Here is a 26406-nt window from a genome sequence, read left to right as displayed (position 1 = left end):
CCTCCCCCCACCACAAGAAATGTCTGCATTGATATTCCCAAGATGTCATCTGACGTTTCTTTAGTGTGTTTTTGAAGCGAGAGATGGAGGGAGTGGATCAGAAAAAAATCCAAAAACTCATCTTTTTCAAAAGTTGTTCTAAAGTGTCGTTTTTTTGCCAGAAATTTCCAAAAAAATTCTGTCGTCGCGTCTGCTAAAATATCAAGAAGTCTTGTTATTTATCTAAATAGCCAAAAAATATCTTTTTTTAAAAAATTGCTAAAAATTGTAGTTTTTGCAGAAAAAAATTTAAAATTGAACTTTTTCCATTAACATATCTGAAAGTTCCCCCTTTTTCTCAGAAACTGCCAAAAAGCCTTTCGTTTTGTTGAAATTTCAGGGTGTCTAACTGTCATGAAAGTCATGAAAAGATCATGAACTTTTCTCTAAGCACCCTTGAAAATTTTTCAAAAACCCCATAAAATGAAAAAAAAAGAAAAATAAAATTTCTTCAAGAAATCAAAAAAATGAAAAATTTGAAATGCTTACTTCCCTACAAATTGAAAAAAATTAAAAATGTGAAAAATAGGTCATGAAAAAGACATGATTTTTTGTCGGGGGATTTTGTTAGACACCCTGAATTGTCAACATTTTGAAAATTTCTCTTCTTGCCAAAATTAGTTTTTTTTTTTGTCGGAAATTGCAAAAGTTTTTTTTTTTGTCAATAATTACCAAAAAGTCCGATGTTTCATCAGAAAGTTGGAAAATCGTACAAAGTCCTGCTTTTTGCTGAAATAGTCTAAGTTCCTATCGAGTTCCGTTAATGAAATTTAATAATCAAAACGTTTCAATTTGAAATGTTCTGTTTTTCTTTGTCTTTTGTCATTTATTTCTGCATCAGAATATTTTGTTTGCATTTTTTTGGTTCTTTTTTTCAATCTTTTTTGGTTATTGAAGTTTCTAGCATTGACCCCTGTACTAATGGAAAAGGGGGAGGTAGCTATGAGATTTTGACGAAGCTAGGAAAGATTTCTAATGCTTAGATAAATGTCCAAACTGTTTCCTGTGATCGTTCTACAATTACATAGATAGATTGAAAGAAGAGCTGTATGAAAGGTTGGTTTAAATAGAAATAATGAGCGTTCTCGGGAATAGTGGTAAAGATTTGGATTGAAAAGAATGAACGAGTGATTTAGTTAGTTTTACCATTTTCAACACCGCATTTCACCATATTAATCGTCTATTTTTATTTGTATTGTTACAGTCGTCTTCGCAAAGCAACATTTTGACGAGAAAACGCAAAGAAAGCTTGGACGTGGTGAGAAGCACAGCTTCTTCATCTACGAGAAGTCTACAGCAAAGCGAATCTAAAGAAAGCGTTACCCCCAGTAAAACGTTACTGGGAACTAAGAATAACACACCGTACAATAATAACGCTACTGCGATTTCGAGAAGCCGACACGAACAAAACAAAACGAACTCGGCATCGAGTAAAGACCAACTCGAATCGAAACCCGTACTGGTGGTGCCGGAGGAACCCAAATCCAACCAGATTCATTTACGATCCGACAGCGCACCGGAAACAAGAAGCGCCGCTGCTGCGGTGAAATCAGCATCGTCGAGTGTTAAAAATAAACCCGTTCAAATTGAGACTGAAGACATCAAAGATGAAAGTTCAGCCGAGCCGGAGATCATCGCAGTTAAGCCATCTACCTCGAAAAATACCAGAACTGCCAAAACTACCCAAGCTAAAGATACTGCTACAGCTTCAGTTACCACCACTTCAGATACGCCAGAAACTGAAACCAATTCCACTAAACCAGCGCCACCGCCTTCGAGATCGTCTAGATCGTCGAGTAGAATCGAATCGCAAACCGAAGTCGAAAGCAGTCTCGAGCAAGCTAAAGCTAAACCATCCTCAGCTAGCGAAGAAATCAGCGTTCCTACGGTGGTTAAAATCACCACTCAGTCTAAAAGTCAAACATCGGCTAATAAACCTCAAACCGAATCGGAACACGAACCGGTTTCAATTCGAAGATTACGCGCTAGCGATGAAACGAATTCCGAGCAAAACGAGTCGGTTTCGGAATCGAAGAAGACTGAGTCGTTATCGAATTCCGAAATTTGTTCGAAATTGGAATTACGAAGCGGTTCCGGATCGAGAAAGAAACCATTGATTATCAAGATCCAAGGCGACGGTAAACAGAAAACATCATCGAGTGATCAACCGGTCACCATTATTAGATCGGATAAGAAGAGAAAGAAGAGGTGCACGCCTGTCACGTCTAGAAGATTGACAGCTGAAGCGACGCCATCTTCGGCGCCGGTTGTTGATAAACAAACTGAAGAATCGCCTTCAGCTCCCGAGAAGGAATCGGCTGCTGCTGAACCGCAGCCTATAATCAAGACTGAGGAATCTGAAGAGTCGCCTGTTGTGGCTGAGGCTGAAAATGCGGATGTTGACGTGACCCAGCCGTTGACACCCGAAGTGAAAACAGAAGAATCTAGTGAATTGGCCGTTGTTTCTGAAAAGCCTGTTGTCGAATCGGCACCGTCGCCACAATCTGAAGTCAAGACTGAAGAATCCGTAGAGTTGCCCATCGATTCTGAAAAAGAAGTACTCGAAGTCTCGAACGAAGTACCTGATACTTGTGAAAAGGCTAGTGTCGAAACGACGCCGGAAATCGTGCCCGAAGAAGTTGAAACTCCATCTGTAGAGACCGCCGAAACGACACCAGAAGTTACGACTGAAAAATCTGAAGATTCGTCTTCAGTGTCTGAAACGACTGCTGTTGAATCGACACCGGAGGTCAAGACTGAGAAAGTCGAAGATGTGCCTTCAACGTCCGAAGAACCGATCACCGAAACGAGACCAGAGACTACGACTGAGAAACCTGAAGATCTACCAGCGGTATCTGAAACGCCGGTAGCTGAAATAGCGACAACGGTAAAGACTGAAGTACTTCAAGATACGCCTGCTCCGGTTGAAAAATCAACGAAGCCGGTTGCATCAAAGAAAACTAAACGCAAATCAGTAGCTGCCGAAACCGATGTGAGAGTGAAAACTGAAATCAAGGAAGACCCCATTCCGGCTGTCAGCTCTGTTACTACCGAATCACAAACCGAGCCGGAAACCGAAATCGAATCCGCTGCCTCTGCTACCGCCGACATTAAGCCATCTGTCGAAGTAGAAGAAGGTGAAATTGATCTGTCGACCATCGAACCAGCTGAAGAGGATGGTCCTGCGTTACCTGACACTTCGGTTATTCTGGCTGCGATGAAAGAAACGATGCGACAAACCGATGCAGTCATCTCTAGAATGCCGATCGCTGTAAATTCGAGTAAAAAACGTAAACGCGATGATCCATCTAAATGCAAGAAATGCGGCTGCAGAATGGAAACGTCGACGAATACGACGTCGATTTGCGAAAGCTGCGTCGAAGTACCTGCCAAGAAATCGAAATCAGTCACCGCGCCAGCGCCGACTCCGGCTCCAGCTCCTGCTCCAGCTCCGGCTCCTGCTCCTGCTCCTACTCCTACTCCTGCCCCTGTGATAGAAACGTTCGCTTGTAAAGTGTGCCGCGTCGCTGCTCCTAAAAAGACACCCAGTGCGGAGGAAATCTGCGATAAATGCGTTGCCCAAGCAGCTGCTTCTGCTGCCACTTCAACAGTCACTGCGGCTGCTGCGATTCTGAAAAACGATAAACCAACTGCGAAGAAATGCGCGTCCAAGTTCAAAGAGACCAGAATAGTGCCTCCGCCTCCGTTCCGGTGTCGAAAATGCGATTCGATCGGTTTAGCTCCCCTGGACGGTTCGATGTTCTGCGAAAAATGCTCCAGACTCCAAGAGACGATCTGTTTGCTGTGCCAGTCGAGCTACATTAGCGACACGAACGATAAAGTTTGCGGTAAATGCATGTTGGCCGGCAGTTCGAAACAGAAGAAGAGAACCTTGAGTAACAACGACGCCCCAGCCATAGTTACCAGTACCTGTGATAATTTGGAAAGAAAACCGACGACCGGTCAACCCGACCGAGCTGAGATATCGTGCGAAAAATGCGGTAAAATGTGGAAAGACGACGAGAATTGCGGTGGCTCGATTTGTCGTCCTTGTCGTCTCATGCACGAGAACAACAAATCGCCCAGAGCGACTACTTCGAATACGGATCCAATTCGAATACCTGAAACTGCCAAAGGAGAATCTATCAGGTGTATCGATTGCAGTATCGTGGTCGTTCCTATGTCTGCGGAAGCTACGCTCAAGAAATTATGCGACGGATGTTTCGGTCGTCGAAACGAACGCAGATCGTCGAACGAAATCAGATACCTGGATACGATCAATCCGCTAGCTAGATGTATTGGTATTCAAAGATCTCCGAATGTATTCAGCGGATTCGCTAATCCGACCGATGACGCGGTTAGGAATATGGAACATCATAAAGAAGAAGAGAGACACGGTCCGGTGATTCCTGGGTCTTCTCCTGCTGCTGCTGCTTCGACCACCGAGCAGAAGACGCCTATGAAGAATGTGAAACTCATCTGTAGAGGTAAGTTTTGGCCAAGATGGTCATTGTTTTGTTTTTTCGATCGGTTTAATCGTGAATTTTTTTGTAATCGTTTTGTGATTTTGTTCGCAGGTTGTTACGGAGTTTTCGACACAGTCTCTTCGTACAAATACCATTGCGATAATTGCAAACATCGCAGTAACGAGAAAAAACCATTGCTCAGCTTCGCCAAACGCAGCAACAAAAGCGGAGCCGAATCCACCTCGCAGACGGAGTCAAACAACGGCGCATCGTTCGAGATCTTAGAAGGAGTACAGATCAAATACGTCGAAATGGCCGGTGCCTCGCAATCCGATAAAGCCGAAGCTGGCAAAGAAACGTCGCAGATACCGTTGGTGGTTTACGAAAGCGATAGCTCACCTATGAAGAAATCAGACCCCAATCGAACGGTCAAGAAACACAAACGAACCCATTCGTCTCCCGATACCATTATGGATACCATCGAGAGTGTTATCAGAAGCTTGCATTCGTCTCCGGAAACTGTCATGGATACGATCGAGAGAGTAGTGAAGAGTACGCACTCGTCTGACGAATCGATCGAAGACGTGTGTACCTCCCTACCGCCACTACCCGATGATGCCCAAAGTACACCATTGAGCAAAGATCCATCGAAACCTACGCTGGAGAAATTCAAACCGGAACCTAAAGACGACGATGGAAACGATGCCGGCGACGAAGGCGACGACAAAGATAAATCATCGTCGAAGAAATCCGCTTCCAGGAGTAAATCTTCGAAGAAAAAAGCGCCCAGGAAGAGAAAACCTACGTCGAAAAAATCCGCCAAACGGGCCGAAACGTCGTCGACAACCGACGTAGATCTTAAAGCAGAAATTCGAGACGAAGAGACCCCTGTGAAAAACGAACCAATCGAGACGAATCAAGAATGCGGCACCGACGATGTCGAAAAACAATCGAGTAAACGATCAACGTCGCCGATTAGTCGTCAATCCGGAGTTTCGAGCGATAGAGAGGTTAGACGTTCTAGCCGAAGAACATACCCGACTACTACCACCAATCCAGCTGGTCGAACTCTTAGATCGAGAACGAAATTCCACGAAAATCTGAGCGACTTGAATGCCGCCGAAATAGAAGATATTATGAATACAGAACCTGAACCAGAACCGATGGACGTTACCGATCCGGCTAGCGAAACTACGCTGCCACCACCATCTTCACCACCTCACCTACTACCAGAAGTGGTAGAAGAAAAAGAAGTAGTCGAAAAACCACCACCACCAGCAACGTCTACTAAAGAAAGCGCTAAAAAACGTAAACGCGATTCGAGTAAAAACGACGCAAAGAAATCCAGAACCGATTCCAATAACGATTTGGGTTTCGCCGTAACCAAAACCAGCAAAACGATTCCAAAAAACGCCAAAAAGAATTCCTCGAACGATGCAAAAAACTTTGATCAGTCAGACGACGAAATGGAATCGTCGTCTGTCTTGATGAGTAAAACGAACGTCGTCGCTGCTGAACCTGTACTCGCGGAAAACGCCATCGCACGTCGCAGAAGCAGTGATATTTCGGCCATCAGCGGTCTCGTCGATGATTGGGGCACCGAATACGAATCTCGCAGGAATTCAGCGGTCACAAATGCATCGTCGGTTGACTCGAGAGTCGGCGAATTCCGTTCTTTTTTTGACGAAAGCGGATCGGACTGTGCGGAAGGGCATCCGTCGAAAAACCCAACTCCATCCTACAGTTACGACGATGTGAATGGCAGTTCGTATCCTGAACCTAGCGATAGTCAGGAAGACGGAAGACAGAGCAGCTCGTGGTATACGAACGCTTGGAATTTGTTGGGCCAGAAATCGCTCGGGTCTATTATCGATACGATGAATGAGGTGAGTTTTAAATTTATACGAATACTTTTCCTCTCTTCCCCCCTCTCACTCTTTAATTTTTGAAAAGATTCCGAAAAAAGAGATACTGAAAGAAGCAGAAATTGAAAAAAAAAACGAAAAAATTTCGATTGGAACTGTATTAAAGTGAGATAAATTTTTATAAAATGATCTCATGATTATCAACGAAATTTTTTTGTAAAAAAGTGATTATAAATTGAGGGGTCTAGAAAATTACGATCTACCATTTCTTTTTCAAAATTATTTGAGTTGAATGAAATTTTGAAAATCGACAATAATTTGTCTCTTGAAAGAAGGGAATCAGCTCAACCGACGTCGAATCTATAGGTAACGATTTTAAGATTAGAAAAAATTGAGTTTGCTGCATAATTAAATTAGTTTTTTTATCAATAATTTTTTGGGGGTTTTCAAAATTGTATGCATAATTTTCAAAAATATTGGAATTTCATCCTGTATTTTTGAATGCTTCTTTACCTTTTCCCCACCATTAACCCCCCTTCTCCAATGCTTTCAAAAAAAAGGAAAAAAATAGCTAACGAGGAAATTCAATGAAAAGTTGGCCTCATTATTATTGTGAAAAAATCTGTGATGGATAATTGGATACTGTGAGCATTTTAAGAATTAGTGAAATCATCGAGTAAAATGGGGCAAGTCTCGAAAATTTTTGAAAAATTTGGGGTTAACAGTAAAAATAGAATTTTTTAATTTTGATTTTTGGTTAGTTTTGCTTTAGAAACCTCGTAATGAGCTCCAAGATAGTCGAACATTAGTTGAGTTTCATACGTGAGATGAATGAGGGGGGAGGTGCTTTCAAAATACCCTTCAAGCAGTGAAAAAAATCGAGGAATTTTTTCTCAAAAATTCATAAAAAAAGGGGAGGATTCTTATTTTTGGATCATTGTCTTTTGGGCATGATTTTGTAGATAACTCGACGTTTGATTTAAAAATCTTACTCTTTGAAGTGTTGTAATTTTGTTTGGTGGGAGAACCTTGGAAATATCCTCCATAATTCTGTGAAGTTGCTTTCTGTGCTGATATCTAGAAGTATGAGGTGGAGGAGGAGGAGGAGGAGGGGGACGAAGGTGGAGGCAGAATCAAAATTTGAAAATCCAAAACTAGAATCAAAAGTATCATAATTTTGAATTTCCCGCCCCTCCCACCCCTTGTGGTCAAAATTCAATATCATCAAAATGTTGTAAATTTTTTTTGACAAAGTGTCATTTTTTTGCTAAAATTATTACCAGACTTGTTTTTTTCAAAAAATTGACAAAAAATCACGTGTTTTAACCAAATAGCTACAAAGTGCTACTTTATTCTCAAAATTTACCCAAAAAAACTTGTTTTTTTTTGCTGGAATTAAAAGTTGCAAAAGTCTTGTTTTTGGACAAATGTTGCGAAAAAACAATTTTTTTAACCAAAAATTACCTAAATCCTTCTAGTCTTGCTTTTTACTATAATTGTCAAAGTCCTGCTTTTTTGTCAAAAAATTCTCGTTTTTTAGCAAAATTGCCAAGAAGTTTCACTTTTTTTCAAAAATTGCCAGAATTTGAACAATTTCACTTGAAAAAAAAATGTCCAAAAAGTCCTGTTTGTTGATACAATTGTCAAAGTTTTGCTTTTTTCCCAAAAATTAAAAAAAATTCATGCTTGGCAAGATTGGCTAAAAAAGTTCAGTTTTTTTTCTAAAGTTTTTAAAAGTATCATTTTTTCCAAAAATTATCCAAAAGTACCTCAAAAATCGTCAAAAATTACTTTATTTTACTAGTAGGATAAAATACCACTAGTTGCTTTTTGGTTACCTGATTAAACTAAAAAATGGATAAATTTGAAAGATTTTGAGTTGTTAAGTCGTTGAAAGAAAATTCCATCTCATCATGAAACTTAATAAGGATGATTTTAGGATACCCTCAGCAAGAAAAAAGAAAAGATGTTCGTTGTTGTTGTTGCTAATTCAATGTGGTATTTTTTTTTTTTTTGCAGATCTTATCCAGGCCAGAAGTGTCGTCCTATTCGACCGAGTCAGTTGATTTGTTCAGAGAACAGATGATGATGTTTCAAGATCTAGACAGAGAAATGAACACCATTGAAAAACAGGTTAGCATCGATTTCAAAGATGATCGTACTTCGATACCACGAGAAATTAAAAGATAACTTTTAATTTTTTTGTGATAATTTCGGTAGCTATCGCGATACTCGTTTTCTGTTCATATTACGTCACGTACGTAAGTTTGCTCGATTAAACTGATTTTTAATTTAATTTTTTACGTTCGAATGCAGGAAGAAGAAGAATCGAAAGAAGATGAAGAAACTACTACATTCCTAGATTTAGATGAGGTTTCAGGCAAAGGGCACAGTGAAGATAAATCAAAGGTGATTTGTGAATTTCATTTTTTTTTAAAAGTACATAGTATTTTCTCAATGTGAATTTTAATTTATCCTGTTCTTGGTATTTTTTTTTCAGTCTGCCGATGATAGTTTTTCGAGTTTGAATACTTTCGGCTTGAGTGAAGAATGCGATATCTGTGATCAAACGTTTTCCGAAGCCAGTGCCTTGAAAAATCACATGTCTACTGTGCACGGTTACGAAAGCCCGAGTAAGTTGTAGTTTTTTATTTTAATAAATCCGCTGTCTCGCTCGTAGGTATCTTATTAAATTGATTATTAATTGCAACAAAAAAAATTACAGGTAAAAATTGCAAATATAATAAATTCAAGTCCAACAATAAAGGTAGTCCAAACGGTATGAACAACCGTATAAAACACAAGTGTTCTCATTGCCAGAAAGTACTGAGCAGCAAAGCGGAGTCTCTGATGCATATCCAAGAACACTGGAAATCATTTGCATCGTGTAAAAGGTAAATATTGAATTATTCGAGTATCGAAAGATGCTAAATTCTTATAACGAGAGCACTTTTGGGTTCAATTTATTCGATTTCTGACGAATGCGATTTGTCTGTTGTGCTGTTCAGTAGCAGTAGTAGTAGCGGTAACGAAAATGGCAGTTTGAAAAATTCCATCGCCGGTAAACTGGAAGAATTATTATTAGATAAAGCTCTGATGAATTATTTGAAATCGCCCCAAGAAACTCAGTAAGTAACATACTTAATCAGAACGAGACCACGAGTTTAGATATGATTTTCACGAGGTTTTGAAATAATTTTTCTTTATGTGTTTTTGTTTTGTTTTTATAGAAATCGTAATAGTTTACCTTTGAAAATACTAAACCAAATCACCATGGCGAAGAAAAACCAATTCACTGGCTGGAAAACAGCTCTGGCTCAGATGTTGGACATGGATGTCGATTCGCTACCCTCTACTACCACCACTACCGCTTCTGGTCCGGCTTCGCCTGTCGAACAAGCTCCAGTACCGGCTCCTGAGCCTAAACCTAAACCCAAACCTAAACCAAAATCATCGCCGGTTGAGAAAAAATCGCAAAGTACAGAAACATCAACGAATACCGAACCGGTTGACGAATATCCGTGCCCTATGTGCAATAAAACGTTAGTCAACTTTTTGAAATTGACTGCGAGATGAAAAGGCAATGTTATTGGAATGGAAATTGTAATTGATTGTTGCGTTACAGGTTCCAGTATACCAGGCTGAGAAATACTCATTTGATTATGGTTCACGCTCCTCGAAAATCCACCCATAAACCTGTTACAGAAGGACAAAATGGTGAGTAATGGAGTTCAGTAAATTTGAGAATGATTTATCTAAATATGTGGTCGATGATAAATCTGCCATTTTTGTTATAGACGTTGAAAAATTTTTATGTTTTGATTTCATAGACAAACACTCTGTAATTTGAGTCTGAAATTTGTCTTTTGAAGGCATTTTATGTTGGCTTTGCATTATTTGGTTTTCTCAAGAGAGTTGATTTTGTATTTGAAGTTCTAATTTTATCATGTTTTTCATCTGTTGCAGATTCGAAGAAGGCAGGAAAAAATAAATCTTCGAATGAAAACTGTGATAATAAGGTTCACACCGAAGTGGCGCGAAGTAAGTTCAGAATAATTATTTGATTATTTGATCGGTAATTTATTTTGGGAAAAAAACATAATAAAGTGACGGGCTTTTTTTCTTAAAAAGAGAAGTTGATTCTGGGTGAAAAATTAATGCTTTGGAATAAGGTACATATTTCTCGAGAAATTCAAATATTTTAACGAAAATGTTTTCTGAAAACTTTTGGATAAGTTTAAGCCCCAAAGTTCGGTCATTATTTTTGGGATTTTTGAAAAAATATCATGCTACTTATGAAAATTCGATGAAATTTCTTGATAAATTCAAATATTTTGCCAACATAATTTTTTTGAGAATTTTGAAGAATTTTGACCTCAAAATTTGAAAATTTGGTAGTGATTTTTGGACTTTGAACAAGATGTCACGCAACTTATCAAAATGTGTTGAAATTTCGGGAGAAATTCAAATATATTTATGAAGATTTTTTTGAGCACTTTGACCCCAAAATTGAGTCATCATTTTTTTGTGACTTCTGGAAAAATTGCCATGTGAGCCATCAAAATGGGTTAAAATGTTGCGAGCAATTCAAATTTTTTCATGAAAATTTTTTTTTGAGAATTTTAATTAATTTGAAGCTCAAAATTGGGTCATGATTTTTGGGATTTTTTAAAAAGTACAATGCAACTTATCAAAATATGTAGGTTAAAATTTTGTTGAAAATTCCAATATTTTAACGAAAGTGTTTTTTGAAAATGTTTAAGATCTTTTAGTCCAAAATAATTGGGCAATGATTTTTGGGATTTTTGAATAAATATCACATGGACCTATCATAATGTTTTAAAATTTTGTGGGAAATCAAATATTTCATTTTTTTAAAAATTTTTTTTGAGAATGTTTGAGGTTATTTTGCCCAAATTTGGGTGATGATTTTTAAGATTTTTGAAGATATATCGTGTGAGCCATCAAAATTTGTTGGAGTTTTGCGAGAAATCGAGTACTTATTTCAACGAAAATGCTTCTCGAAAATTTTGATGATTTTGAGCCCAAAATTGATGGGTCATCATTTTTTGGAATTTTTGGAAAAGTCCCATGCAAGCTATCAAAATGCGATGAAATTTCTTGAGAAATTAAAATATTTTTGACGAATATTTCTTGAGAATTTTTAATCAGGTTCGTGAATCTTTAGTCCAAAATTGGGTCGTAATTTTTGGAATTTTTGAAAAAGTACCATACGATTTATCTGAATGGGTCGAAATTAAATGATTAATTGTAACATTTAAACGAAAATGTGGTTTTAGAATTTCGAACAATTTTAAACCCTAATTGGTTTATGGAATTGTGGGATTTTTGGAAAAAATATCATGTGACCTGTCAAAATATATTGAAGTTTTGTGCAAGTTTTTCGACAGAAATATTTTTAAAGGATTTTGTTGGTTATACCTTTTGAGATTTTTAAGAAATTTGAAATATTCCAACGAAAATGTTTTCTGGCTATTTTTAAATAATTTCATAGCTCAGAACGAAGTAATGATTTTTAGGTTTTTTGAAAAAGATGTCATGCGACCTATTAAAATGGGTTAAAATTTCTCGAAAAATTCAAATATTTCAACGAAAATGTTTTTTTTTTAAATTTTGAAAAACTTGGAATCCAAAATTGGGTCATGATTTTTTTAAAAAGGAGGTCATGCCACCTGTCAAAATGCGTTAAAATTTCACAAGAAATTCAAATATTTTGACGTAAATGTTGTTTGAGAATTTTGAACCGAAACGTAAGTCATGATTTTGAGGATTTTTGAAAAAAACATCACAAATGAGTTGAAATTTTGGCAGCAACTCAACAATTTCTAATTGAAGTTTTTTTAACACTTTTAAAGAATTTTGAGTTGAAAATTGAGTCAGTTTTCTGGTCAATTGTAAAAAGTGTCACTCACCTCTTGAAAATTGGTTACATAAAATGGGAAAAAAATTTACCAAGAGTTTTTAGCTTGAAAAAAAAATGCATGAACTGGCCCCTTTCAAATTTTTTAAAATCGTTGTTTCAGTTTTCAAAAAAAGCAAGATAAATGTTTTCCGACTGATTCGAGTCGCTGAGCTCAAATTCTGTGTCAATTTTTGGGACTCGTCGCTTCCAAAAAAAAAAAAATGAAAAAGATTTAATTTTAAAAAAAATGTTGAACTGGAGGTTAATTTTACGCCCATTTTCGTGCTTAACGATCCCAAACTAACGAAAAAGCGTTGTAATAATAAATTATTTTTAGAAAAAAATTTCAGTAGAACAAAACACGTGTGAAAAAATTATTGCTTCGATTTTTTCAAAGTTTTAATATAACATTACCTGCCTTTTTGTTTAGTATTTTTTCAATTACTCAGCGTTATTTTCTCGATTTATTTTATACTGACGTACTTATTTTTCTTTTAATTTCTGTTCCAGAGAAAATATTCCGTTCCTATTTATTAAACGACAGCGTTAACACGGTAATGAAAAAAGATTCGCCGGACGACCCGTTACCACCTCCGAAAAAGAGTAGCAGCGCTTCCTCCTCGTCCTGCTCAACGTCCACATCAACTGTCACCGTCGGTTCGACGAAAAACCCGAAAAAGCCAGAAAACCGTCCGGTTACCTCGAAATCAGAAACGTCGACCATCGCATCTTCCGCTCCGTCGTTAATTTCGACGACGACGACGTCAACAACAACAACAGCAACATCAGCAACTATGCCCACCTTGACAGCGGCTCCTTCGTCGGCATCGACCTCCACAACTACCAAACCTAATCCAAGTCCTACGACGACTTCAGTTGCTGGTGCTGCTGCGACTACAAAACCATCGAGCAACGCTCACGATCAGCCTAATTCTAGGAGAAAGAAACCTTGTCGTAAGAAGATGTCGAAAAAAGAGATAAATCTACCAGCAGCGATTGTTAAAATGAAAGCGGAGCAGGCTTTATTGCAGCTGTGTAATAGTCGTTTTAGTAGAATTGTTTCGCAATAATCAGTCATTTTTTTTTGTATAATTTTTTCATTTTTTTTTAGTTTTCATTTTCTTTTTTTGTTTTTGTTATTTATTTATTTACCGTTCGTTTCTAGCTCGTGTTTTTTCGCTCTATTCTTACATGATTAGTTTTATGACCCTCTTCGAAAGGCTATAGTTATATTTATTACTTTTTTGTCGCATTTATCGTTACGTGAATGATGATTTTTTTAAAAGTTCCTTTTTCCAGAGTCGAAGGATTTAATAATAATATTAATATTGTGTTAATATTGGAACTACGAGATTTTTGTATTATGACGCGAATTGAAATTTTATCGAATTTACCGAACAAATTCATATATTTTTTTTTTAACACACAGGGTATCGTATGTCTCAGGATAATTAATTGTAGATTGTTGCTTTTTTTCGTTTTTTTTGCCCTTAAGATATTTAGATTTTTTTTTTGATTTACTCCTCGCGTATAATGTAATATTGTGCTCTTATGAAATACCTATTTAATGTATGTACATATTTTTTAGAACGGCGAGTAAGAGTTTCGTGTTATTCGCTGAGTCAGTTTCATTTGACGATTTGAAACTGTTTAAATTTAATTACGAATTTTGATTGTCCGAATTCGCGATACTTTTTTTTCGTATATTTTTCCAGAATTTTTGTACAGTGATTGTTTTGTATGTATGAAAAATTATTACGTATACGAAGATTTCGATTTGTATATTTATTTCTTTTTGTTTCGATTTGATACGTGTTCGTTTTAATATTTCTTTAATTATGTTTACGAGTATATTTTTTGTATATTTTTTCCATCGCGTATGTGATCTTAAGTTACTGTAACGTGTGTTCACATTTTTTCTCCCCTTTCTCGTGTAATATTTTAATTATATGAACTATACGATGTAATTAAATAAATTTTGAATATTGATTGACTTGTTTCTATGATTTCGGGTTCAGAAATGCCCCAAGGCCCAAGTTTATTCGCAGTATCGTAACCACCAATTTTTGACAAAGTATGTAGTGTACTACAATTTTTGAAATCTCAAATTTACTCTATGAAAGTTACATTTTACAAGCTCCTAGTTGAGCACTATTTATAATTAATTTGAGGCTGCGAATGCCACAATACATATACAGGGTGACCGGTAAATGGTGGTATAAACTTCAGATTTGGATACAACCGGGTACGACTAAGAAAAAAGTTGATGTGAAAGTGTGACCTATCTTCAAAATTGAAGGGGCAAAATTATGTTTTCAAAATCTAAGAGCCAAAATCCAATTTTGATCATGGGGGCGGGTAGTACTTTGAAAAATGAACAAAATTACCTATTATGACTTTTTGCCTAACTTGCAAATTGAAGGGGCTACAAACAATTTTTAATTTCAAAAAATCACGACGAAAAAAATGAATGCAGAAATAAATACTACGTCAAAAAATAAACAAATTATGTTATTATCATTTTTTTTCTTACTCTAAAATTTAAGAAGTTTTTGAAGCTCAAAAATTTTCAAATTGCTAAAAATTTCATCAAATTTACAATTTTTGACCTTCAAAAACTTCTTAAATTTTAGAGTAAGAAAAAAAATGATAATAACAAAATTTGTTTATTTTTTGATGTAGTATTCATTTCTGCATTCATTTTTTTCGTCGCGATTTTTTGAAATTAAAAATCGTTTGTAGCCCCTTTAATTTGCAAGTTAGGCAAAAAGTCATAATACGAGTAGGTAATTTTGTTCATTTTTCAAAGTAGGTACTACCCGCCCCCATGGTCAAAATTGGATTTTGGCTCTTAGATTTTGAAAACATAATTTTGCCCCTTCAATTTTGAAGATCGGCCACACTTTCACATTAACTTTTTTCTTAGTTGTGCCCGGTTGGTTGTATCCAAATCTGAAGTTTGTACCACCACTTACCGGACACCCTGTATATGGACGAGGATACAAGTTACAAATGATTTGAACTATTCTGATTGGCTCATGGACGTATGATGCCATCTACTGAAAGAAAAAGAAACTTGTTCTGTTTTTTGTAAAAGATGAAAAACTTGAAAAAGTAGCGAAATCGATGCCAGATATGTGCGTGGCGCTATCTTTCCGAATATTTCACAACTTCGAGAAAGAGCATCAAAAAACGATTTCTATTGCTCTTTTTCAACGTAGTTCCGAAATATTCGGAAAGATAGCGCCACGCGCATATCTAGCCTTCATTTCGCCACTTTTTCACCTTGTTTTTTTTCAAAATACAGAACGAAGGTTCTGTTTTATTCCAACAGATGGCGCTACGCATCCATCCGAACGAGATTTTTGAAAACTATAATTATATTGCTGAAAAACTCCACGTTTTGAATAATTTTTATGCCTTACGAGTAGACAACTTCTTCGACACGTTCAATTATTTCCCTATTTTTCTCCATTTTAAACCCCTTTACGAATGTGAAAAAAAATGATTCGGGGATGAATCGAGGCCACTGAGTTCAAATTTACAATTTATTTCAGTCAGGGATACCAACTTACCGGTTTAAGAACAGATTAATATAAAAATAGCGTTTTTCTCCGATCATTTCCATTATAAAAAATTAAACAGTAGGAAAATCAAAAATCCCACGTTTCGAGTAATTTTTGCGCCTTACGAGTAGGCAACTTCTTGGACTTGTTCAATTATTTTCCTTTTTTCTCCTTTTTAACCCTTTCGCGCCGAATATTGGTTTTGCATCCCACCTCCAATTTTTTTACATTAAATCGTTCCTTGGGCATCTCTAAGCAACATAAGTTTGTTACAGATTTTTTCCTCAACTCACACTCAAGATATTGAGGTGGGAACACGTATGTCCCAGCAGTGGACTTTGAAAATTTGTCCTGGGACAGCATATGTCCCAGCAGTGCTTAAAATTTGCAAAAATTGCTGGGACAAGTGGGACAATACCAATAATATCATTCCAGTATGCAAAAAGTCGTGTGAAAAATTTGTATTTTGGATGCAAATGAGAAAAAATTTCAAAAAAACACACTTTTGCTAATAAAATCTTAAAATTTCAAAAAATTGAAATTTTTATGAAATTTTACCAAAATTGAGACATCAATTTCCTCTGACAGAGGATTTCGCTATGAGTAACGCATCAAATTCGATGAAATTTGGACAAAATATGCAGAAAAACATTCCCGACAGACTGAAATCATCCTTTTTTCGATTTCTTGAAAAAATAACACTCAAAACAGCTCAAAAATATCAAAAAATTATTGAATAAAACTTATTTACGTTTTTGTTTTTGAATTTGCTCCCTCAAAAATAAATCAAAATTAATTTTTTTTACACCAAAATGTAGCTTATTCTATCTATTTTCAAATATAAATTCGTTGCCGACCAATCACTCCCTGTGTTTGCAATAAATTTTTAATTACTACCAACTGGTTGCTCAGATTTCACATTTTTACTAAAAAACACGTTTTTGCGGAAAAAATAATTCACAGTGTTGCTATAACACGAGCGAAAAAAATGGGAGTGGTCTCAATCGATTCCTGACACTTTACTCTACTGATGGGACCCAGTCTGCGGGAAAAATGTGTCCCAGAAGTTCCCAGCAGATTTGTTCAAAGTTGCTGGGACATATGCTGTCCCAGCCAGCGCGAAAGGGTTAAAGCCCTTTACGAACGTGATAAAAGGCGATTCTGGGGTAAATCGAGGTCACCGAGTTCAAATTTACAATTTATTTCAGTCAGGGATGCCAACTACCGGTTTAAGAACAGATTACGATAACAATTGCATTTTTCTTCGATCATTTCCATCATAAAAAATTAAACAGTTGAAAAAACCCACGTTTCGAATTATTTTTGCGCCTTGTGATGAATAGGCAACTTCTACTACACGTCCAAATATTTTCAGTTTTCTCCATTTTAAGGGCCGATTCCGCATACTTTATTGCATAAGCAGCAGACAGAATCCTTGACTAAGATTCACACGTTGCAAGTTTACTTAATTCAAGTACATTTACTTTTGTAGAACAATAAACAAACACACGACGATGTTCATTCAAGAAAAAAATTATCAATTAGGTGGGCAGTATAGGCACTAGGTAGTTGGAAATACATACGACGTAATCAACGCCGTAAAATGTAGGTCTAGGTATATTATACTAGGTTATAAAGTACGCCAATACACCATTCATAGTTAACAGTCAATACCTATAGGTACACGATCGTGCGTCAAATAACTATTAAAAAGACACTTGCATATCGACAAAAAAGAATAGCGATCGCTGTCACACTGCTGTAAAGTAAAATGGAAGTTCAAATCTACGTTGTTTATTGCTTCCTCATCGCATCTTTAAACGCATTCACATTATTGCCGTCGTTTTTCGATTCAACGTCAACTTTGGGTCAAGTAAGTCTATGAACAATTTGTTTTCTTCAACCTACAATGTCTAGGATATGTACTTGAAAAGTGTTTTTTTTTTTTTAAATTGTTATTAGAATGAAGCCTATGATACGCTTTCTCTTCAAAATCAAGTTCCAGTTCCTAATCCAAGCAATATTGATCTACTCCAGAATGATTCGTTGAAAGAGAGTGTTATAGAACCAGCTTTAGTATTATCTCGTTTGAAATTGATGGTATGTAAATAAAACTCCATTTTACTTTGAGTAAATTGAATTAGTGGATTTAAAATCTATGAGAAATAACGCGATTGTTTTCATTTTTCAACCTAGTTGGATTCACCATATCGAGATGCTCAAGAATATGCAGCAAAAAAAGCCAAAGTCTGTACAATTTAATTATGCATCTTTCTATACAGGAAAACAATCGCGATTGCATATGTGAATTGTTTACAGGAACTAACGATGAACTTGGAACACAATACGAATAAACTCATATCGGTAAATTACAACATTTTTATCGGAGTTATTCAAATTTGAATCGTAAGTAATGGAATAAAATTCCAGTTTACTTTAGGTGGAGTTCATTTATTGGTAGATTTGGGGACAAAAGGAGGTCAGACTAGGTTACGAAATGTGAGTGAACTGATCATTTCATTGTCAATGTAGTCCAGGAAAAATAACATTCCATAGGGAAAATTGAGGTAGCAAGCTGAATTTTGGTATACTGGTTCATTTTTGTGTGCTGAACACGAATCCGATGAGTCCCCGCGCGTCCCTGGTGAGCGTTCTCCCCTATTGTGGATCTAAGCCCCCCAAAATCAGTTTTTTGCGATTTTCTCCGCCGCATTGCATTTTAGCGAAAATATGTGAATAGGTAAAATAATCTACGTCAAATTCCCGATCTAGTGATATATCAACTTTCCTTCTACCCCCAAGGGGGGTGGAGCTAGGACCGTTCAAATGAGAGGGGGTTTCTAAAATGCTATTGACGCTGGGGAGGGGTGAAATTTCCCCCGACAGCGTTCGGGTTGATACTAGCATGGAAGGTGGGTACCATCGAGAAACTTCCACTTGAAAAATTTCAGATCCCCACCCCTTCCCCTTTTTGGGGGACCCCCCCTTTTCTGAAATTTCAATAACACTTTTCTCAGCTCCATTTCAACCGATTTTGAAAATTTTTCTGGAAGTTATGTATAACCTTAGTAGGTATCCCCAAAAAAAATTTTAACCCCCTCCCCCCATATTTACCCCTCAAAATGACGTTTTTTTCATTTTTTATGCCTATTAACAGTCAAGATTACGAGGTACAATTTTGGAAACACGTTTTTGGATGTATTTTCGGCCCCCAAACATCATATACTTTTTTTTTTAGAAATTTTTGCTTTGGTGCGCCGTGGTGAAAAATTGGAAGAATGTGTTTTGGGGGGTAGGGGGTGAAATGGGAATTTTGAAAAAAATAACTATCAATGAGTAGGGTATCGTTTTCATATGATTCGATACCGCTGAGCACGAATATGACTTCAGATTTTCTGCTACACTCACCTACCCCTCTCCAGAGCCCCTCAGCCTCCCTCAATTTTCACGATTTTCGAAATAAAAGTTATTTTGATGATGTTGGTTTCATTGCTATGGGAAAATTACATAAGTTCATTGTTATTTTACATAAAATTTCTCGTAGAATAAGCTACAGCACATGGCTCCCCCTTGAGGGGGGTGGACCATCGATTTTTTTCCACGCAGAAAACGTAACAAATCTGTATGTGTACTTGACTGTATAGGTATGCTGAGCATATGTGGCATAATAATTATTCATGATAACTGTAACTTGAGTATGTATGAGTATGTATTTTATAATTCAATGACTACGTACATAAAAATCACAAGAAAAAAATATGAGGGTCCACCCCCCCCCCCCCCGAGGGGGAGCCATGTGCTGTAGCTCATTCTACGAGAAATTTTATATACAATGACGATGAACTTATGTAATTGTCCCATAGCAATAAAACTGAATGAGATATAACTAAAAAATCATTCAGGGGGCAGGGATCCACCAAAGGGGGAGGATAATGATCGAGTGTGTTAATCTGTAATAGTCATAATACAAATTTATTTCATAACACATACGATCGCCCTTTTTTCACTCGTGTACCTAATGGAAATAATGATTTCATGAAGGGGGAGGGTGGAGGAGGTGAACCCCAAATCAACTCATCACTGGAGAGGGGCAGGTGAGGGTAGCAGAAAATCTGAAGCCATATTCGTGCTCGGCGGTATCGAATCATATGAAAACGACACCAACATCATCAAAATAACTCTGTTTCAAAAATATTAAAAATTAGGGGGACGGGGGCTGTGGAGAGGGCTAGGCGATTATAGCAGAAAATCTGAAGTCATATTCGTGCTCAGCGGTATCGAATCATATGAAAACGATACCCTACTCATCGATAGTTATTTTTTTCAAAATTCCCATTTCACCCCCTACCCCCCAAAACACATTCTTCCAATTTTTCACCACGGCGCACCAAAGCAAAAATTTCTAAAAAAAAAGTATATGATGTTTGGGGGCCGAAAATATATCCAAAAACGTGTTTCCAAAATTGTACCTCGTAATCTTGACTGTTAATAGGCATAAAAAATGAAAAAAACGTCATTTTGAGGGGTAAATATGGGGAGAGGGGGTTAAAAATTTTTTTGGGGATACCTACTAAGGTTATACATAACTTCCAGAAAAATTTTCAAAATCGGTTGAAATGGAGCTGAGAAAAGTGTTATTGAAATTTCAGAAAAGGGGGGGTCCCCCAAAAAGGGGAAGGGGTGGGGATCTGAAATTTTTCAAGTGGAAGTTTCTCGATGGTACCCACCTTCCATGCTAGTATCAACCCGAACGCTGTCGGGGGAAATTTCACCCCTCCCCAGCGTCAATAGCATTTTAGAAACCCCCTCTCATTTGAACGGTCCTAGCTCCACCCCCCTTGGGGGTAGAAGGAAAGTTGATATATCACTAGATCGGGAATTTGACGTAGATTATTTTACCTAGTCACATATTTTCGCTAAAATGCAATGCGGCGGAGAAAATCGCAAAAAACTGATTTTGGGGGGCTTAGATCCACAATAGGGGAGAACGCTCACCAGGGACACGCGGGGACTCATCGGATTCGTGTTCAGCACACAAAAATGAACCAGTATACCAAAATTCAGCTTGCTACCTCAATTTTCCCTATGACCCCTTTTTTTGGTCTAATTTTCCTGGACTAATGTTATTATCTGAATACCGTCAATGATTCTATTCTTTTAAAATTTAATCTGCAGTTGAACGAAGCTCAATCGTATATGGAATATTTTGGAGGAATAATAGCATATGTAAGGATAGGTTACCTATCATTCAATTATGACTTCGAAAGTGATTACGCTTGTATAACATGTCAATAGAATTCATTAATTGCTTTTTGTTTTCAGTTCTCATCTTGGGTTACAAACTGGTTTGTTACGGTAATCTTTTCATCTAAGAACTTATTTGAACTGTTCATTAAATCTGAACTTCATAATTGAATATCTTGTATCATATCCATGAAGGAATTAAATAATAGAGACGTAAAACAAGACCATAAGCCAGACAAAAAAGATGATGCTAATGATTCCACGCATTCTGTGAGTATATACCTACCTGATAACGATTTTCATGGAATAAAATTGTATCCAATCGATTATCTGTACCTACGTATTTTATCACAAATTTATCTAGACCGCTCCTCATCAAGACGAAAAAGGAAGCGGATCTGACTTGTCAAAAAATGGATCCAAAGTTGAAAAAAAACATGCGGTATTTAGACATTATGTTATTCTTTTTGAAATAATTTTCTATGTACATTGTTCTTAGGCCTAATTTTATTTCAAATATTTTGCCTACATTCGTGAATGTTTTACAGAAAAACTCAAGTGAGATCGATTCATCGAATGAATCGGGAAATCAGGGCACTGAGAAACATAAAACGGTGTTAAACTCAGTAAGTATGCTCTATTGCTGAATGTTTTTCGAATGGATTCATCATTAGTAAAAAAAATCTTCTCTTTTTCTTGGACTCTTGATTACCTTCACTTCAGTTTCATATTTTTGTCCTTATCATAGATGTTGTCGAATGATATAATTTTCATTCCACCGAAGGAATTATCAGCTGAGGAAAAGGACGATGTGGAAAAAGCACGTCAACAAATAATTACCCTTCAAAAACAAATTAACGTACTTACTGAATATTGATATTATACTTTACGTTCATGTTTAGCTCAATATTTCTAATATCTCGGTACAAATATTTTTTTCATTTCGCAGGAACTTGAAAATGAAATGAAGCAAAACATCTCCGATGAAAAGAAATCACAACTCATGAGTCTAAAAGATCAGGTTCTTTATTTGCTAAAAAATTAAACTACTTCTAGCTGCAGACAACCGTTTATACTTATTCGAGACTTAATGTTTCAGGTTGAAATAAAGAAATTATTCATAAAACTATCAACATCTGAACGTATTCGATGAAACATATTTCTACCGGTTGAAATAATAAATCACCTAGATTCTGTTCCAATAAAAATTACTGATTTTGATTCATTTTTTCGGTTAATCTAAATGCTTACCTTGGTACACAAGTTAATAGGTATCTAATCTACATTATTTTATTCGTGTTGGAAGTGAAAAATTCACCTCGTTTGAGCCTCATTTTCTGCAAACACATGTATGCGTTTTTCAAATCAAATTTCAAGAAGTAGGTACGAATTTTCATTTTGAAAATGGTGTTCGTCGCCAATGCCAATAATTGCAAAAACACACATGTCATTCGTCAAGCTTGTTTTTACCTTAACGGACTTGAACCTACGATTTTAAAATCTCGAAAATATTCAACATGTCGAAAAAACTCCTTTTAGTTTTCATTACTGTATTATTTTTTGTAAATACCGAAGCACCTATTCCCAGTGACGTATTCGATGCATTCAACTATCTTGATGCTGTTAGATCTTCAATCACATCTACAGTGGTACGTAGACTCAACTATTAGAATTCTCATCTGCAATACTCCGAACTCCGAAGGTTTACTTACCTATTTGAATGCCTACGTGTTTTGCAGTTCGGAGATGACGATCTTATTAAAGAACACCGAAACGGATTTCATGAAGGTCCTTCAGAAGATAAAAAGACGGTATAATATCCATTTTATAATGTTCGAAGTTTTTATTTATATTTTTTACAGTCAGAATTTTTATCTATTATGGATGTATGTTGGGTAGAATCGTGATTCTGATTTTCATACGCATGACGAAATTCGAGATGACTTCAGTTTCCAAACAGCCATACTTCGAATACGCTTGAAAGCTGCTAAACAATTCATAGAAAATAGAACTCGATTTTTAAAGGTAAATAGGCTACGATTCATTTTCCTATGCCCTGGGGAAGATCTGTGTTAATATGAAGATCATCATTTTTTTTTTTTGTTCAGCACACTGAAGCAAATAGTTGGGAAATAAACGGACTCTTGCTAACTTTCAAACGCAAAGATGTAAGTTGATAAGTATTACTTCATTGTAAGTAGGCCTATGGGTATCCTGGACTACATTTTATTTTTTGGATCCCCAGTCCAAGGCGGTGGGACAAGTTTATTTCTGTATTCAAACTATTTTTTTCCACGTAGGTGGAAGGTGCCAAGAGTGACATTAAATTAATCGAAGAAGCGCTTGAAAATCCCAGTAAATTCAAAGATTTAATAATAGATTCCAGTTCAAATGAGAAAAAAGATGAAGACAGTCGAGTAGCTTAAATATGTGTATCAATAGGTAGGTATATTATTGTCTTTAGATAAAACTTTCGACGATTCTGTACCGCCACTATTCTAAAATAAACTCTTGCACTCGATATTTTCATGATTAGGTACCTACTTACCTCTACGATCTGAATTAATTTTAAAGCATCTTGCTTAATGGTACAGACTACAGAGAATGTACAATCATGAATCTTTGATTTCTACGAAAGAGTAGGTAATGAAAAATTTCCTAGTTATCAATTTTGAACGGCTGATCGTCGATCGAGGAATTTTCTGGTTGAAGTTCTTTCGACGATGTTTCGATCTGGTACCCCCCCCCCCCTTCATCGCAATTTGACCTTTTTTCCAGTTTTGAGTATTTAAACGCTCGGCGATTTGGATTTTCTCGCGTTAATTTTTAGATTCAAAATAAAAGACATTTTATGATTTTGAAAAGAAATTAAATGCTGATTTCAATAGTTCCGATTTACAGAGAATTTTAACGAAAACTCTGAAACAAGCACTCAAAAGAATAATTTCCAAACCATTAAAAAAAAAAATTAATTTGATATAGTTCATTCTGACACAACTGGTGTTAATTGATAAGTATAGAAAAGAATTCCTTCCTATAGTGGTGAAATTTTTCCTAATATTTCTTAAGGGTGAAATATTAGAGAGATTGCCTGGTAGCTCAGTTGTGGAGGCTTTTTAGATATAGTGCAGGATGAGTATATGCAAAGTTATGCAGTGACGAAAGAAATAGATTCAGACATCAAAACAAATTAAAAAGTATTTATTAAATTTAAAACGTAATTTACAAAGACAGCATCTAATCTTTTTACAAACATTAATGGTTGCCTGAGAGCCGTTTTAAGGCAGAGATAGAATAATTTTACATCAGGTACAATAAAGTAATACTTTTATGCATTGTAGTTATTGATACCAAATACATATAACTCCAATGGGTAAAATTAAGTTAAATCAAAGAGAACAAGATGTAATTTTGTCTAACTCCATTCGAAAGATAAATAAATTAATTGAACAAGCACCCACGTCCTCATGCTGTGGCATACTCATCCATCTACTCTAATTAATTGCTATAGCTAAATTAATTGGATATGAGTAAGTTGCCATAAACTTACTTACCAAACTATACACTTTTTCCATCACTTTCCTGGGCTTTACTTATACTTAGGTACCAAAAGCATCGATGGAACTTAACTAAACGAGATTCATTTTAATTCTTTGCACAATTTGTGCCTGACTGGTTCAGGGTAAATTGCCAAAAAGACACAAATTAATGATCATCGGATCCATGATCAAATTAAAGAGAATTAACCATACACAAGGGTGGCGTAAATTAAAAAAGGGTAGATCATGATTTTCATAATCACGTCGTCGTCGTCGTGGTTCCTTGTCCTTTACAGGACATTGGAAATCGCATTTTTGTGGTACCCTAACAGGGCGAGGTGAATGCCTATTGCCACTGCGATTATTCTGGGGAATCGACGTTGTTTCGAGCTTCCACTAGTAGTTTCCCATTGCTTTCTAGTGACATCTACACAAGCACCTTGGAGCTAGCCGGGTAGTTTAGAGACCCCGAGCTCCTCAGTGTTGACCTCTATAGACTCTCAAACCAGTTTCAGCTTTTTGATTCTGCTAACAGATGGCGTGCATTATCTGTTAGCTCGGCTAAACTGGTAGTCCCCTGGTACTTGGCATGTAATGTTGATAATTGCACGAATGATTTTTAATTACATGCACAAGCTTGCCTCTGTAGGTGGGTTTGACCCGGGTACCTCGTGAACGGAGGTCCGCGGCTCTACCTACTACACCACCGAGGGACCTTCATAATCACAAATATGAATAATTTCTCTACTTTTAAGGTAAGAAATTATATGATAAAATCACGACAGTACGGACATTCGCGACGAGGTACCTTTTTACTGCAGGTTTAGGAGCCAAGTGGTTTTTGGCGTTAAAACGATTTCTTATATAGAAAAAGGTGTGAAATAAGCACCTCCCCCATGGTCACATGGTATAAAAGGGGTAGAAATGCTCGTGATGTCGCTAAATTTCAAAGAGAAGCCGGGACCTGTCAAAAAGCGAGCATTCTTTACAATAAATTTTGATAAATAATGAGCTTATTTTCCTATCTCGAGCCATAAATGTCGCGGGGGCTGTCAACCCTTGTCTAATAAATAACTTGACTAAATAAGAAAGGTTGACCGCCTCTGGCGTCATATGTACAAGTATCCAAGATCTTGCACATTTATTTTACTCTAAATATTTACACACGTTTCCATATACGATAATAGGTTGGTATAATTAGCATCCTCTCAGGTGGTACTTATGATAAGAATCACCTTAGATGATGCGGGCCTTCTACACTATGTCAAATTAATACCTATCGAAATAAAATTATGGAGAATTTGTGTGGATATCTTTGCAACAAATTTTTTGACAGATTTTTTCGGAATGAATTTCTGAAATAGTGTATGAATTTTAGCACTATAGTTCGGGTACATTTCCCCCTACCCACCCATTTTGGGAGGGGCGGTAAAAAGCACCTAGAAGGATAGTGCTAGGTTAGTGCTGGTTAGTGCACGCATCCCCGACGTTAGTGCACGCCCCCTTCACCCCCATTTTTTAAAAAATATGTGGGGGGGGGGGGGGGGGTACAGGGAAACGTGGTACCCCCCCATTCACGGAAGGGGGTTAAAAACCACCTAGAAGGTTAGTGCTAGGTTAGTGCTGGTTAGTGCACGCATCCCCGACGTTAGTGCACGCCCCCTTCACCCCCATTTTTTAAAAAATATGTGGGGGGGTACAGGGAAACGTGGTACCCCCCCCATTCACGGAAGGGGGTTAAAAACCACCTAGAAGGTTAGTGCT

General features: G+C 36.7%; 3 protein-coding genes across 8 annotated transcripts in view; all 3 read left to right on the top strand.

Moving 5' to 3' along the window:
* LOC135844767 (serine-rich adhesin for platelets-like) overlaps nt 1-14283 on the top strand; it is a 117977-nt gene extending 103694 nt beyond the window's left edge. For 5 of the 6 annotated variants that reach the window (XM_065363109.1, XM_065363108.1, XM_065363110.1 and 2 more), the window contains 11 exons: nt 1244-4526; nt 4617-6391; nt 8390-8503; nt 8687-8779; nt 8871-9003; nt 9096-9264; nt 9379-9498; nt 9601-9912; nt 9996-10087; nt 10337-10411; nt 12804-14283. In XM_065363109.1, coding sequence (XP_065219181.1) covers nt 1244-4526; nt 4617-6391; nt 8390-8503; nt 8687-8779; nt 8871-9003; nt 9096-9264; nt 9379-9498; nt 9601-9912; nt 9996-10087; nt 10337-10411; nt 12804-13363 — 6726 coding nt within the window. In that variant the 3' untranslated portion in view covers nt 13364-14283. The remainder of the gene's footprint in view (nt 1-1243; nt 4527-4616; nt 6392-8389; nt 8504-8686; nt 8780-8870; nt 9004-9095; nt 9265-9378; nt 9499-9600; nt 9913-9995; nt 10088-10336; nt 10412-12803) is intronic. The other variant, XM_065363112.1, reaches the window with a different exon arrangement.
* A 3230-nt stretch (nt 14284-17513) lies between these two features.
* LOC135845196 (uncharacterized) lies at nt 17514-21750 on the top strand. The gene is made up of 10 exons (XM_065363663.1): nt 17514-17732; nt 17822-17959; nt 18056-18106; nt 18179-18223; nt 18290-18358; nt 21035-21085; nt 21182-21214; nt 21299-21373; nt 21468-21545; nt 21652-21750. Exons 1-10 carry the CDS (start codon nt 17631-17633, stop codon nt 21748-21750), a joined length of 741 nt encoding a protein of 246 aa, XP_065219735.1. The 5' UTR covers nt 17514-17630.
* A 693-nt stretch (nt 21751-22443) lies between these two features.
* On the top strand, nt 22444-23612 carry LOC135844224 (uncharacterized). Its single transcript, XM_065362373.1, has 5 exons — nt 22444-22752; nt 22843-22914; nt 23003-23128; nt 23212-23271; nt 23404-23612. Exons 1-5 carry the CDS (start codon nt 22621-22623, stop codon nt 23527-23529), a joined length of 516 nt encoding a protein of 171 aa, XP_065218445.1. The 5' UTR covers nt 22444-22620; the 3' UTR covers nt 23530-23612.
* The last annotated feature ends 2794 nt before the right edge of the window (nt 23613-26406 follow it).

Source organism: Planococcus citri, chromosome 4 (assembly GCF_950023065.1).
Source record: "Planococcus citri chromosome 4, ihPlaCitr1.1, whole genome shotgun sequence".
NCBI classification, from domain to species: Eukaryota; Metazoa; Arthropoda; class Insecta; order Hemiptera; family Pseudococcidae; genus Planococcus; species Planococcus citri.
The sequence above is the reverse complement of the archived record's forward strand: the minus strand, read 5'-3'. Positions and strand labels throughout refer to the sequence as shown.

Bases quoted from the DNA above. Each gene is read 5' to 3' on its own strand.
- LOC135845196 (XM_065363663.1), top strand. From the start codon at position 17,631: ATGGAAGTTCAAATCTACGTTGTTTATTGCTTCCTCATCGCATCTTTA. The intron at 17,733-17,821 runs GTAAGTCTATGA...AATTGTTATTAG, and splicing joins CAACGTCAACTTTGGGTCAA to AATGAAGCCTATGATACGCT. The intron at 21,086-21,181 runs GTAAGGATAGGT...TTTTGTTTTCAG, and splicing joins TTGGAGGAATAATAGCATAT to TTCTCATCTTGGGTTACAAA.
- LOC135844224 (XM_065362373.1), top strand. From the start codon at position 22,621: ATGTCGAAAAAACTCCTTTTAGTTTTCATTACTGTATTATTTTTTGTA. The intron at 22,753-22,842 runs GTACGTAGACTC...CGTGTTTTGCAG, and splicing joins CTTCAATCACATCTACAGTG to TTCGGAGATGACGATCTTAT. The intron at 23,129-23,211 runs GTAAATAGGCTA...TTTTTTGTTCAG, and splicing joins ATAGAACTCGATTTTTAAAG to CACACTGAAGCAAATAGTTG.